At 39.4% G+C, this 13,093-nt stretch overlaps 1 protein-coding gene across 1 annotated transcript in view; it reads right to left on the bottom strand.

Annotated features, from left to right (window-relative positions):
• Positions 1–267: 267 nt before the first annotated feature.
• Positions 268–13,093, bottom strand: part of LOC102933140 (vitellogenin-2) — a 35,261-nt gene continuing 22,435 nt past the window's right edge. Inside the window, exons 24-33 of the mRNA XM_007068771.3 lie at positions 11,614–11,826; positions 11,367–11,509; positions 9,375–9,513; positions 8,394–8,529; positions 6,881–7,067; positions 4,324–4,418; positions 2,669–2,766; positions 2,425–2,584; positions 1,190–1,351; positions 268–519 (exon numbers count right to left, since the gene is read on the bottom strand). Coding sequence (XP_007068833.2) covers positions 401–519; positions 1,190–1,351; positions 2,425–2,584; positions 2,669–2,766; positions 4,324–4,418; positions 6,881–7,067; positions 8,394–8,529; positions 9,375–9,513; positions 11,367–11,509; positions 11,614–11,826 — 1,452 coding nt within the window. The 3' untranslated portion in view covers positions 268–400. The remainder of the gene's footprint in view (positions 520–1,189; positions 1,352–2,424; positions 2,585–2,668; positions 2,767–4,323; positions 4,419–6,880; positions 7,068–8,393; positions 8,530–9,374; positions 9,514–11,366; positions 11,510–11,613; positions 11,827–13,093) is intronic.

Genomic DNA, 13,093 nt, shown 5'->3' with positions numbered 1-13,093 from the left:
CTGCGATTGACACTGCATGAGTAGGCGCCTGCACAGTGCCAGTTGCAGGATTGGGCCCTGGAGGCAACTTTTAAAAGTGTAGCTTTAAATGACGGCTGAAGGTTGCTGCATAGCGCAATAATATAATGAAGCGTTTTATTTCTCTGTGACAAAATAATTATGTGTAGTCAAAAAATAAACCTGAACAACTGTTTAATTTAAAGTACAAATATTTATTAAGGGTAACCAAAATTGTTTTCAAAATTTTAAAATATTACATTGAGAAATCATTTTATAAAATAATTCAGTGTTACCTTCACTGTTTGAAACAAAGTAGTGTGTCCATAATTGCAGAGAACGAGTATACATACATCAAAAAAACCCCCGCCATTAGGGGTATCTAACCCTGTGAAATGTAGTGTCATGCTGCACACTGTAGTTGTTCACAGGAACACATTGTATGAGCATCAACTGTGTTCTCCAAATCCTCAGACTTCTGGTCTAACCTAATCTGCTCTTCATCAAAGCTGGTTGTGGAGTCTGAAAATAAGAAAATGAGGGGAGGGGAAGTGATGCGAAAGTTATTTGTATACTTTCCCTGGACTCAAATGTGCTAATTCAAATGGATTATCTATGATTATACAGTTTCAAAATCTGCATTTTGATTACTTGAAGAGTAAAGCAAACATCTCAAAACCCTAGGCCAAAGCAATAAAAAACTAAAAAAAAGTTGTAGGAACCAGTCTTTATGCAGGTCCAACTCCCACTGAACTCAATGAGAGTTTTGAATGCAGAAAGACTCCAGGGTCAAGCTTGTCATTTTAATGAGCATCATTATTTGGAATCTTATTTTTTTAAGACAATACACTTTTAAAAATCATTTAGGCTAGCTTCTCCTACCCTTACCCATGTTGAAATAACTTTGCTCTGCAAGTAGACTTTACTGCTTTTTTATTCCTCCCAAAATTTAGGGTTTGGGGGTATTTGGGGCTTTTTCACATTAGAAATAACACATCCTCTCTTCTTTGTGCTGAAGATTTTTGGTAAACTCTTTGAACAACATGAATAACAGTGTCAAAGGAGGCTGTAGCCTGGACTGATGCACTTCCTCCCATAGCTGATGGGACAGGGGATGCTAAGTCTTCATAGAGTCTAACAATCGGACATCCATGATACACCTCCTGAAAAGGTATGGAGTTTTGAGACTTACCAGCTGGCACACAATGGAAACCAACAAAGACAGGGGCAGTTCTAGTTGCTGAACATCCTTTCACACAGCGCAAAACTGGCTCGACTGAATAGCATTTTGAGGCCACGTTTTCAAAACCAACTGGCTTCTCAATTTTGATGAGTGTGTGCTGCAGTTTACAAGCTACAAGAAGTCAAATAATTGGATTTTAAAACATAAGCTCGAGAAAGCATATACATTTCCCCAACTACAACTGAGCATTACATAGAAGAATCAGTGAAATCAAAGAGATCTAAACAAACTAGATCAGTGATAAATAATATTTTAAATTTGCTCCCATTGAAGTTGATGGGAGTTTTACCATTGATTTCAGGAGGAGGAGGATCAGGCACTAAATTCTGCCCTGAAGAATGCCAACGGGATAACAACTACATGTCTGTAACAGGAGGCATCCTGCAGTAACAGGCCAAGACAGCGCAGGGCAGGTGTTATGCTTTGCAGAGTAGGGTTGCTCCTTTGTGCAAGTGTGATGCACATGCCTGACCTGCTCCTGGCAACATGGGCGGACTACATGCTGCTCACCTTGGGGCACAATTACATTCCTTTTCTTCCATGTCACATCACACCGCCTTTGGCCATAGAGGGCATTCTGACTTCTTACAGGGTGTAGCTGCTAATATGTTTTTGTACATCATGGCAAGATGTCATGTGCCCCCACCCTCTATCCATTAAAATGTTGTCTCTCTATAGCTCCTAATCAGTTTAGTGTAATTAGGAGAGAGAAACTTTATATTTTTGATAGACAATAAAAACATGAAAGTAGCAGAATACAAATCAGCAATGAAGATATGCCCAATAAAATGCCTTTAAAGAATATCTGTTTTTCATAGGCATTTACTGGTCCTTACCTGACTTACATTGCAAAAAGTCATTTTTGTGTTTATATGATTTAGCACACACACATCCCTCATGTAGATGCATGATAAAACACTAACCTGGTATAACAATGCAACGACACAAGACCTTGCAATAAACTACCAGTCTCAGGAAAATGTACTTTCTTTTATCTGTGAGCACCAATCACATTGATAGTGAAAAGCATGCACTCGTAGCAGATTGTCAGGTACTCTATTGTCCACCTCTGCTTTAGAACTTGGATCCAGTATAGCACATATATCTAAATATTGTAGCTATTCTTGAAGCTATTCACTTGTGACTCATGGTAATAGCACAAATATATTTTAGAATCTTCATACCTCCAGCACAGGGCTCTTCTGAGAGAATCCAAGATTGAGCAAAGCTCACTGCATCTTTAGCTACATAGCCACTAGGCATTTGATATTTCTGTTTACTCTCGCCGTCATATTTTCCACAAATACCACATGTTTTTCCAGCCATCCAGAAACCAACTTGAATCTGTATGAAAACAAAGGAAAGGTCAATTTAAATGTTTATTTTATAAAAACAAAAACACTAACAGTGAAGAAAAAAGTACTGTACCTTAAGTGTATGTCCATCATAATAAAGTTTATCTATGCCATACTCTGGGGCTTTTACTGACAAGCCGTCCTTCTCACTGCTGATCAGTATGTGTGCATCTGCAACATAATAGCAAATTGATCTTTCTTTGAAGGCAAAAGTCACTCTTTTAGAGCCTGATCCAACTCCCATTTAAGGAAAAGTCTCCTGTTAACTTCAATGGCATTTGGATCAGGCTCTTAAATTGACAAGTCTCTAAAACCTCAATCCTGAAATCAGATTGGCAAATGAGTACCTCAGCTCCTGTACAAAACCCCAAATAAGTAAAGGTGCCAAATTAATATTACTTTGTTAGGCTCTGATCCTGCAAGCAGGTCCAATGAGGGTCTTTGTCAAGAGATCTGATTGCAGGATCAGGGAATAACACAGTAATTGTTACATATTAAATCAATTTGGGAATAGCTGTTATAAAATATACACTGAATACAGTCAACCTGTACAATTCCTATAGTGATGACAGTTGTCTATGGAGAGGAATGGCATGCTCTAACATTGTTCTGGCTGCATGCCACAGAAAGAAGCAAATTTTTTAATATAATTTGTGGGAAATAATTTTTAAAACACCAATACGATCCATTTTAACTGTTTAAGTGAGCCATTATTTGTTTCAAACAAACAAACACCCCCAAATCAGAAAACATAAATATTGGAAACTATAATAAAAAATATGGGATCAGATTGTGCCAATTGCCTAGAGTCCAGGCATGCAGAACAGGAATGGGACACAATTAAAAATGACCACTGCTCTGGCAGAATCCCAGAGACACTTGGCAACACCCCCCCACCCCACACGGTGGCCAATATGTTAGCCAAGATGCTGCAATACTGTAGCTGCTGTAACTCTATTGCTCCATTTCGACAAATAGAGCTGGGCTAATTTTTTGTACAAAAAACTTTTGGGGCAAAAAAATGCAGATTTGGCTTCAAAACATTTAACAAATCCATGTCAGTTTTGCCAAACTGTTTTGGTCAGGAAAAAAACTAAAAAAAAAAATCAAAACGTTTGATTTCAACATTTTCAAAATGAAATGTTTTATTTAAAATGACTTTTTGAATCAAAATCTTCAATTTTTATTGTTAAAAAAAATCAATAATGTTTACAAATGCTTGAAACCTTTTCATTTTGGGTGGAATGAAAAGTTTCATTTTACCCAAACAATATATTTATGTTTTTGGATAAACTCGGGTACAAGATTATGCAGATCCAGTGTCCCTGTTTTTTGCCCATCTTTTTTGCTGCCCTCCAAAACAGTCTTGGTGGAGCCAGTGCAAAGAATCACAGTGTGGCATGCAGAGGGTGCACAGGCCACCCTGTACACATTCCTCTGTCATGGTCTGTCTGTTCCTTGCCTACCGCCAATGGAATTCTTAAGTAGTGCCGAGGGCCTTAGTCAGGCTCTCTAGATCAGGGTGAATTTTATCCTGAGAGAGTTCTGCAGAACCACGCTCTTAAATATTATTCCCCAGCCACAAGTCTGATAATATTGTTAGGTTTTAATTAAAATACTGCTGCTACATTTATGGGGCTGACGTGCCTGGTGTGGTTCTCCCTCTTTCTTCTTCAAATATATAGCAGGAAAGATTAAATGCAATATAAAATATTCTGTGTCACGTACCAGAATTAGATGTGTATGGGAGAATCTGTGCTGGGGTTTGAACACCATTAATCATCAGCTGGATGAGTCCATTTGAAGGATACATGTCAATCTCACTTTAAAAACAGAACAAAATTAGTTTAAAGTAGGGGTGGGCAAACTAAGGCCTGCAAACTACGGTCCAACCCATCAGATCTTTTAATTCAGCCCTCGAGCTCCCACTGGGGAGTGGGGTCGGGGGCTTGCCCCGCTCCACATGTGCTGTGGCTCTGCGCAGCTCCTGGAAGCAGCAGCATGTCCTTCCTCCGGCTCCTATGCATGGGGCGGCCAGGTAGCTCCGCGTGCTGCCCCTGCAGCTCCCATTGGCTGGGAACTGCAGCCAATGAGAGCTCCTGGGGCGGTGACTGCAGACGGGGCAGCGCGCAGAGCTGCCTGGCCGTGCCTCTGCCTAGGAGCTGGAGTGGGGACATACCGCTGCTTCCAGGAGCTGCTTGAGGTAAGTGCTGCCTGGAGCCTGCACCCCTGACCTCCTCCCATACCCCAACCCCCTCCTGCCCTCCGAATCCCTCAGTCCCAGCCTCCCGCATCCCAAACCCCTCATCCCCAGCCCAACCCCAGAGCCCGCACGCCCAGCCGGAGCCCTCACCACCCCCCCACACCCTAACCTGCTGTCCCAGCCCGGAGCCCCCTCCCACACTCTGAAATCATTTCTTGCCCCACCCCAGAGCCTGCAGCCACAGCCCTCACCCCCTCCCTCACCCCAACCCCCAATTTAGTGAGCATTCATGGCCCACCATACAATTTCCATACCCAGATGTGGCCCTAGGGCCAAAAAGTTTGCCCACCCCTGGTTTAAAGGAATGTTTCCCTTTTGTGCTAGTTAACTCACAATTCATAAACACTGTAGCTCTGACCCTGCAGGGTCCTGAGTTCCTTTACTACCCTGAAGTGAAGTACCCCAACACACTATAGGAGCTAAACAGATACTTCTATAATAATTAAAGTGAGTTGATGGTGCTCCACATTCCACAAGAAAATTGGGTTCTCTGTGGCAAAATTATGATCTAATTATCTGAAAATACTACATATTGTAGCATTTTTCCCCAGGAAAAATATGTTTTAAAATTTTATTTAGACATTACATTTACCATAAACAGTTTAGTTCCCCCAAAATATTTTAGCAATCATGATACACTGTTCATAATGTTTAAATAAGAATTTTAACAGAGTCAGAAAATAAAAGACTGTTTCCTTATTAAATTACCACTTTAAAATAAAAATGATCCATAAGAATGGAGATTCAGTCACTTTTTTCAAATGTTCCCAAATGAGCTCACCACTCCTGAAAGGTGATAGCCTATTTGAATTCTAGGGAGCAGTAGGCAGAGCCCACCAAACTAAAGGCTCATCCCCATCAGGTGAGAAAGGGACCATAAGATCCAGGATACAAATGATTACTTGGGACAAAACATAATACAAACAGGAATGGGAATGCAGGTCCAAAGTGTAAAACAAGGGCACTGTATGGGGACAGCGAGCAGGGAACCCCAGACAGCACCCACTGCTCTGTGAGGAGTCGGTGGATGTTTCCTAGAGGAACACCTCCAGGATGCATGAAATGACAAGGGAATGGAAAAATTCTCCACTGTCACAGAGAACGCCCCTAGTGCAAAAGGTGCTAGACCAGGGATTCTCAAACTGGGGGGTCGTGACTCATCAGGGGGTCACGAGGTTATTACATGGGGGGTCGTGAGCTGTCAGCCTCCACCCCAAAACCACAATTCACCTCCAGCATTTATAATAATGTTCAATATAAAAAAAGTGTTTTTAATTTATAAAGGGGTTCACACTCAGAGGCTTGCTGTGTGAAAGGGGTCACCAGTACAAAAGTTTGAGAACCACTGTGCTAAACCGACAGACTTGGAGCCTGCAACCTTTTATTTTGCCACAAAACAGGTACAGCACACTGTAAGCTTCCCTATGCTGCCCCAACTTATACCTTATACTAGAGGAGACCACCTACATTTCAAGGAAATAAAGGACAAATCTCCCTTATTGTTTTTTGTGGTACATAATCATATACACTTTATAATATCAAACTTTTCTATTACAGTGTGCAATTCTGCACAGTTGCTGCTGCAATATAAGACAATGTGTGTCCTAAATTGACTTGATTATAGATGTGGAACATTAGGCATCAAATAACGGATCACCTCTAAAATGAGAGAGTAGTTCAGTTTCCACCTACATTCAAACGTGTCCGCTCTGCCGAGATTGTCAAGCAGGATGCTAACTAGTATAATTGCAATCCTTGTACTTGCTCCCTAAGAACTGGACTGAGACAACCAACTAATTTCTCATAGTTTAATGAACAGCTGTCAGGTGCTAAAGATTTTTGATTAGTACAAACCTCAGTTGCATTTAAAAAAGTGACCTACAGGTGTAAAGCTCTGGGTGTCTTTCAATTGACTTCAATAGCCATTGGATGGGCCCTCTGCCATTATCAATCCCCTTTAATCCTCAAATTCCCTTGTGATCATTTTAGCATCTAATTGCCACATTCTCTGGAATTACTTACTGACTGGCAAGTTTGATATTGATTGCTTTAAGGTCAGCAGACTCTTCAGCTTTCTTCATCATCACCAGGAATTTCAGTTCTGGGCTACAATCTTGGGCCAAGACATGGTAGCAATTTGCAGGCATTGAGTAGTTGAATTCAACTTCATTGAAGGTTGTGATCATGTTCTGGGAGACTGAACAATGACCTGAAAAAAAAGCCCACCATTAGTGAGCTTTTTTCATTTTAGGTGTTCAAATGTAGTAATTTTTTTTTTAATTTGTTCGGCCAGTTTCTGTTCTTGCCGACGCTAGCATAAATTCAAAGTAACCCCATTCTATTGAATAATTTCATATTGGCTCCAGTGTGAGAGCAGCATTTGGCCCAGCACTGCACACAGGCAAGCAGAAATATGACCATTACGAACACTGAGATAAATTCTGCTCTTACTTGCTCTGGTGCAATCCTATAAATTTGGCCTATTGACCACAGTAACCTTGATGTGATGTAAATGAGAGCAGAATTTATCTCACCATGTTAATAATAATTACCACATCATTGACTTCAGAGAAGTAGCACCAGAAGATGGAGTTCCATGACAGAGTATTTGACATCTTATATGGCTTTATTGATTATACTGAGTTTTATCTGGATTAGTGCTGGTTAAAACCAAATCCTCAGAATATCAGCATTCTCCCCAACCCACTTTTCACTGAAATGGCATTCTCAGAAATTTTCCTACCAGCTCTAATCAGCTTTGACGTCAATAAAGTAAAATCATGGGAATTTGTCCCAGTGGGTTTATGGTCGTGTAACTGAGAGCAGAATTGGCTCCTATATGTTTTCTTATTAAGTTTCTGAAACAAATGTAGAGACCAGTTCTGCAGTCCTCCACATTGGGCCAAATTCAGCTGTGATACAAATCTATTGACTTCAGATGAATTGTGTCCATTTGCACCAGTGCATAATTTGGCCCTTTCATTGAAGATTTTACCTGAGAAAGGATCGCACAACTGGGTCCTTAATATTTCATTATTGAAAAAGTAAACCCTTAAAAACACAAATAAAGGAGGTGAGATTATGGCCAAGATTTGCAGAAGTGATTTTGGGTGCTCTTTAAGGAGTCTAAAGCTGCTTGCCCAAACACTGAAGTACTCAAAATGATTGATCACTTGTAAATCTTGGCCATACATTCCAATCTAATTTTATCCCAGGATTCTTAAGAGATAATGAATCTGACACAAAATAATGTGCAAATTTGGGAGAATGTGTGTTTTTCACTGCTGTCAATGGGCAGAATCAAACCTTAATTCCTGACCTAGATTTGAATATTTGTAGTCATTAGTACAACATATGGTACACTGAGCCAAATTCTGCTCTCATTTACACCTGTGCAACCTAGCTCACCTTGATTATAGATGTAAAGTTTTTATTTGCAGTTCAATTTATTTTTTAATAAATGTAAAATAATTCCAAGTAATGAAAAAAAAATGAGGATATTAGTGCATGCCTTTGAAGATGATTAATTACTGACCTTTAAGACTGTCAATGACTGAGGATGGTATTTTAGTGAAGAAATTCCAAGCAGGATACTGCAGCACTGAAGTTGATATATGTGGATCTAAAGGGAGTGGCAGTGGAAGGCTAATGTCTCTGTCATAAATTGTGAGCTGAAAAGGAAACAGAAAACAGATTAGAATATAGACTATGCCAAATTTCTGCAAAACCAATATTTTTATGGTACTATTCAAAGGGGGCCGTGTTATGCATTATCTTTTCACTGATCGAAATCTACATGGGTCACAAGTGAAAAGGAATGGAAGTCCCTATTTGTCTACACTACACAATGACTGCACAGGTGGTACATATGAAGTCTCTGGAATAACAAAAGGTGATGTAGATTAGCTCTGAGGTTCATTAATGGAGCTCTTTGAGGAAACATATACCACAAACCTCCACTGCCCAAATGGCCTGGGACCTGTTTACATGAGAGAGGAACTTCCCAGGTCTGAACTACCAGAGTCAAGATCAGTGAAGCCTCAGACTGGAGCTATATCATTTTGAAAGGGCTGCTGATAGGACATTATCTGTCAGGGGTCCTCAACAGTAATGTGTTCTCCCTGTTCTTGGCCCAACAGAGCCTGGATTTGTCAACCTTCCAAGCATGCTATTCTCTTCCCGGATATTTGGGGAGGTGGTACTCTGAAGGCTGAACTGTTTTTTGTTAGTTAGTTAGTTGTTTGTTTCTTTGTGTATTTGTTAGGCTGGCGCTATTTTATTTGCTGATTTGTTTTTTTATCCATTTGAGTAGGGAAAAGTCAATTACAAGATATTTTTATTATGAAACAAAATTATGTAAAAGCAGCAAGAGCGTAGAATAGGAGTTTATTCCTGTTTATATAAACTGAAAAAAATATTTGTGGCTCAAGCCAAAACTCTTAACCTTCAATTTTGCGAGCGCTAAATTCTCTGGCAAACCTCTTTTTAAAAAAAATAAAAAAAGTAAAATATTTACATCAGGTAGCTTGAGAGCAACATCACAGGTTCTTGGAGAAGTTAGAGCCACAACCAGAGTAGCCTGTTGAGAGGGATTGTTCTGTTCCCTTTGGGAAAATCCAAACATGTATGCAACTCCTGGAACAAATGTGTAAAACCTGGAAGAGGGAATAAGTGATGTAATTGATTTTCTGTGGAGAGTTTTATTTAAATTCCATTCATACCAAAACACTCATAATGAAGTAAATGCTGTATTTGGCATCGGTTACAGAGCAAGCCTGTCACCAAGCAGTGCATGTTAGTATGTGGTACTGTGCAGGGCAGGAGAGGCAGCAGTATCAAAAACACTGAAAATTGCTACTGAATTCAGGAGGCCGCATGGCAGCATGCAGTAAGCGGGGTGGGATAGCCAAGCGGCGTTAAAGACATTCAATGTTGAGAATTGGGTACCCCCAATCCATTAAATACCTAAAAAACAGACAGCTTTTTATTAAAGCCCCACTATGTGTTAACAGGATGCATTAGCATGGGCCCTTACACTCACTTGGATTCTCACTGTGAAAAGATGAGGACCTCATCATCAGTCCCTATTATAGGTTTGGGTCCTAAATAAGCAATACAAAAAATTGCCTCAAAACAAGTGTTGCCTCCAAAAGAATAAGAATGAACTCTGTTACACTCAGTCCCCTGTTCATCCTCCACAATAAGTGCATGTATTGTACATGAAAAAATGCATTCAGAACAGAATTTTCCAGGTATCCCATTGGATAGTTTCTATCTAGGGTAGCAAGAGCAGATATCAGCCTAACCAAGTAATCCAACCTAGTTTAAACTATGTTCTCCTCAAGCATCTGGTGGTAATTTGTTAACCAGGCAGCTACTATCCCAGTGTCTCTAACTAACATGTACATGTATGTATTCAGGTGTCAAGAGAAGTTGCCATCTGTGTGTCTCCATGTTGGACAACATTGAAAAAACCCCACTGTAGTGTGGCTGTGAACCCATAAAAGAAACCTATTCTGAATCTAGCAATGCACCATTTTCTTATAATCATTGCCACATTAATTAAAAAACGAGGAGTACTTGTGGCACCTTAGAGACTAACAAATTTATTAGGGCATAAGCTTTCGTGGGCTAAAACGCACTTCATCGTATGCATGCAGTGGAAAATACAGTAGGAAGATATATATATACACATGAAAAAATGAAACCCACTACATGAAAAAATGGGTGTTGCCATACCAACTGTAACAAGACCAATTAATTAAGGTGGGCTATTATCAGCAGGAGAAAAAAACCTTTTGTAGTGATAATCAGGATGGCCCATTTCAAACAGTTGACAAGAAGGTGTGAGTAACAGTACGGGGAAAAATTAGCATGGGGAAATAGTTTTACTTTGTGTAATGACCCATCCACTCCCAGTCTTTATTCAAGCCTAATTTTATGGTGTCCAGTTTGCAAATTAATTCCAATTCTGCAGTTTCTTGAGAAACTGCAGAATTGAAAAACTGATAATAGCCCACCTTAATTAATTGGTCTCGTTACGGTTGCTATGGCAACACCCATTTTTTCATGTAGTGGGTTTCAGCCCACGAAAGCTTATGCCCAAATAAATTTGTTAGTCTCTAAGGTGCCACAAGTACTCCTCGGTTTTTTTGCTGATACAGACTAACACAGCTACGACTCTGAAACCTGCCACATTAATGTACTCTAATCAGTATTTAATGAACTTTGTGTTTCAAATGGACCTATTGTGCTGCTCTAAGAGAGACTCATGCTAAGGATTACACTAAAAAAAAAGTGAATTGGAGACTAAATAAAATAGGAGAGACCAATGTGTGGTCTGATCCTTCGAAAATTTCCACATTCAGGAGTTTTGCCTGTGTGGGAACTGCAGGATTGCGCCTGTAATGGTTGAACGCTCATTGCTGAATATGCATTCTCCAAGTTTGATTATGTTGTAAAATAAGTAAAGAATTTAGATTTCAAAAAATGATGAGTCAAATCTCACCATCTTGCAGCTATTTTGATTCTTGAAGGAACTTTAGGCCACTCTAGCTTGATCTGTGTGGCTGGGTAATCAGCAAATTGGCCAGTTACAACTTTTCCAGCAATCCTGTAGTCCTGGCAATCCTGACCCCATTTTAGATAACCCTAAGAGAGAGGAATAATTACTTTTATTTTCAATTTAAAATATAAAAACATAGTAATATCAATATAAAACATTTACTGTTGGTCAGATTATGTTTGAACCTTACCACTGCTTTGTAAGAATTTACTATTGAAGCATCAGCGCAGAGTTTCCATATACTTGATTCTGAGATGTTTGACACAAACACTTGTATCCTGGGTGTTGTGGAGTGCAAGTCTGTGTACAACACAAGCTGGAAGCCTGCCAGCTTTCTGTCATTTCGAACAGCACGAAGAATAACAGCCAGTATTGGAGGTTTACTGTCTCCCAAGAATTTAGGCTAAAGTCACAGGAGAAAAAGTCAGTTGGATCATTTTTAAAAGTAAAGTAAAGTACTACACTGCATGTCACATAAATTAATATTTGTTAAAGGAATGGTCTTTATTAAAAAAAACATGCTGTGTGCAGTATTCGGCAGAATCCTATCCAGAAATACTGGGAAATCCTTTAAGCATGTGATCCAGCCCATTGAAGTCATTGGGAGTTTTGCCATTGACTTCCAGGGGAGCAGGATCAAACCCTAAACAAGTAAAACAATAATGGAAAAAATCTTTTACAAGAGCAATTTCAGTCTAACAGAAGGAAACATGGAATAGAAATGTGACCTGACAAAGAACAGATCTTTTAGATTAACAAGATTTGGGATTGAGCCTGCATTCTTTATTCATTCAAAACTCATAATGAAATCAAACAGCACAGGATCAGATTCTTTCATTGTACCAAACTGAAATTTAGTTAATAAAATAACTGCCTTCTTAAACAAATACATTTTAACTTTTAAAACCATAATAATTTATGTCAACAAACAGATCTGTTCAGCATATTTACACTGCACAGAGAAAACATTATGTTCATTAAGGTCCAGATGCTGTCTGTCATTCTTACATTGTGTAATACCTGACTATGCACATAGGATAAAATTTTCAAACGTCCCCAAGTCCCATTAACTTTCAGTGGAACATAGGTTCCTAAATGTCTATGTCACTTTTGAAGATAGGACTTTGGTTCCTAAATCACTTAGGTGCTGTTGAAAATTTTACCCACGGCCTTGTTGAGATGAATGGAACTACCTGCAGAGAAAGGCTCTACTACACATGCATCAGGACAGCAGAATCAGGACCTAAGCAGTACAGGATGCAATCTGCTGACAACACAAACCAGAAATTGCTATAGGCCTGATTCAGATACTTTTATACATGTTGAGTAGCACTTCACAAGTGGTCCCATTTATTTTAATGGGACTACTCACTTAGTAATGCACTATGCATCATGTGCAAGCATATCTGTTAGGTTCCGTTAACCCACCTTTATTGGACATAGTAGTAAGAGCTATTCAGTGACAACCCAAGGCACAGTACTTCTACACTAGCAAGAAAGAGAGTTATAATAATTTATATATTATTTAATTATATTATTTAATATAATAACTCACTAATTATATCTTTCCTTTACTAGTATCAGAATTTTACAATAGATGGAAATCCGTGGCAGTGTTGACTCCCATAAAAGCTACTTTGGGTTACTGCTCCAAAAGGTGCAGCACAAAA

This window comes from Chelonia mydas, chromosome 8, assembly GCF_015237465.2.
Source record: "Chelonia mydas isolate rCheMyd1 chromosome 8, rCheMyd1.pri.v2, whole genome shotgun sequence".
NCBI lineage: Eukaryota > Metazoa > Chordata > Testudines > Cheloniidae > Chelonia > Chelonia mydas.
The sequence above is the reverse complement of the archived record's forward strand: the minus strand, read 5'-3'. Positions and strand labels throughout refer to the sequence as shown.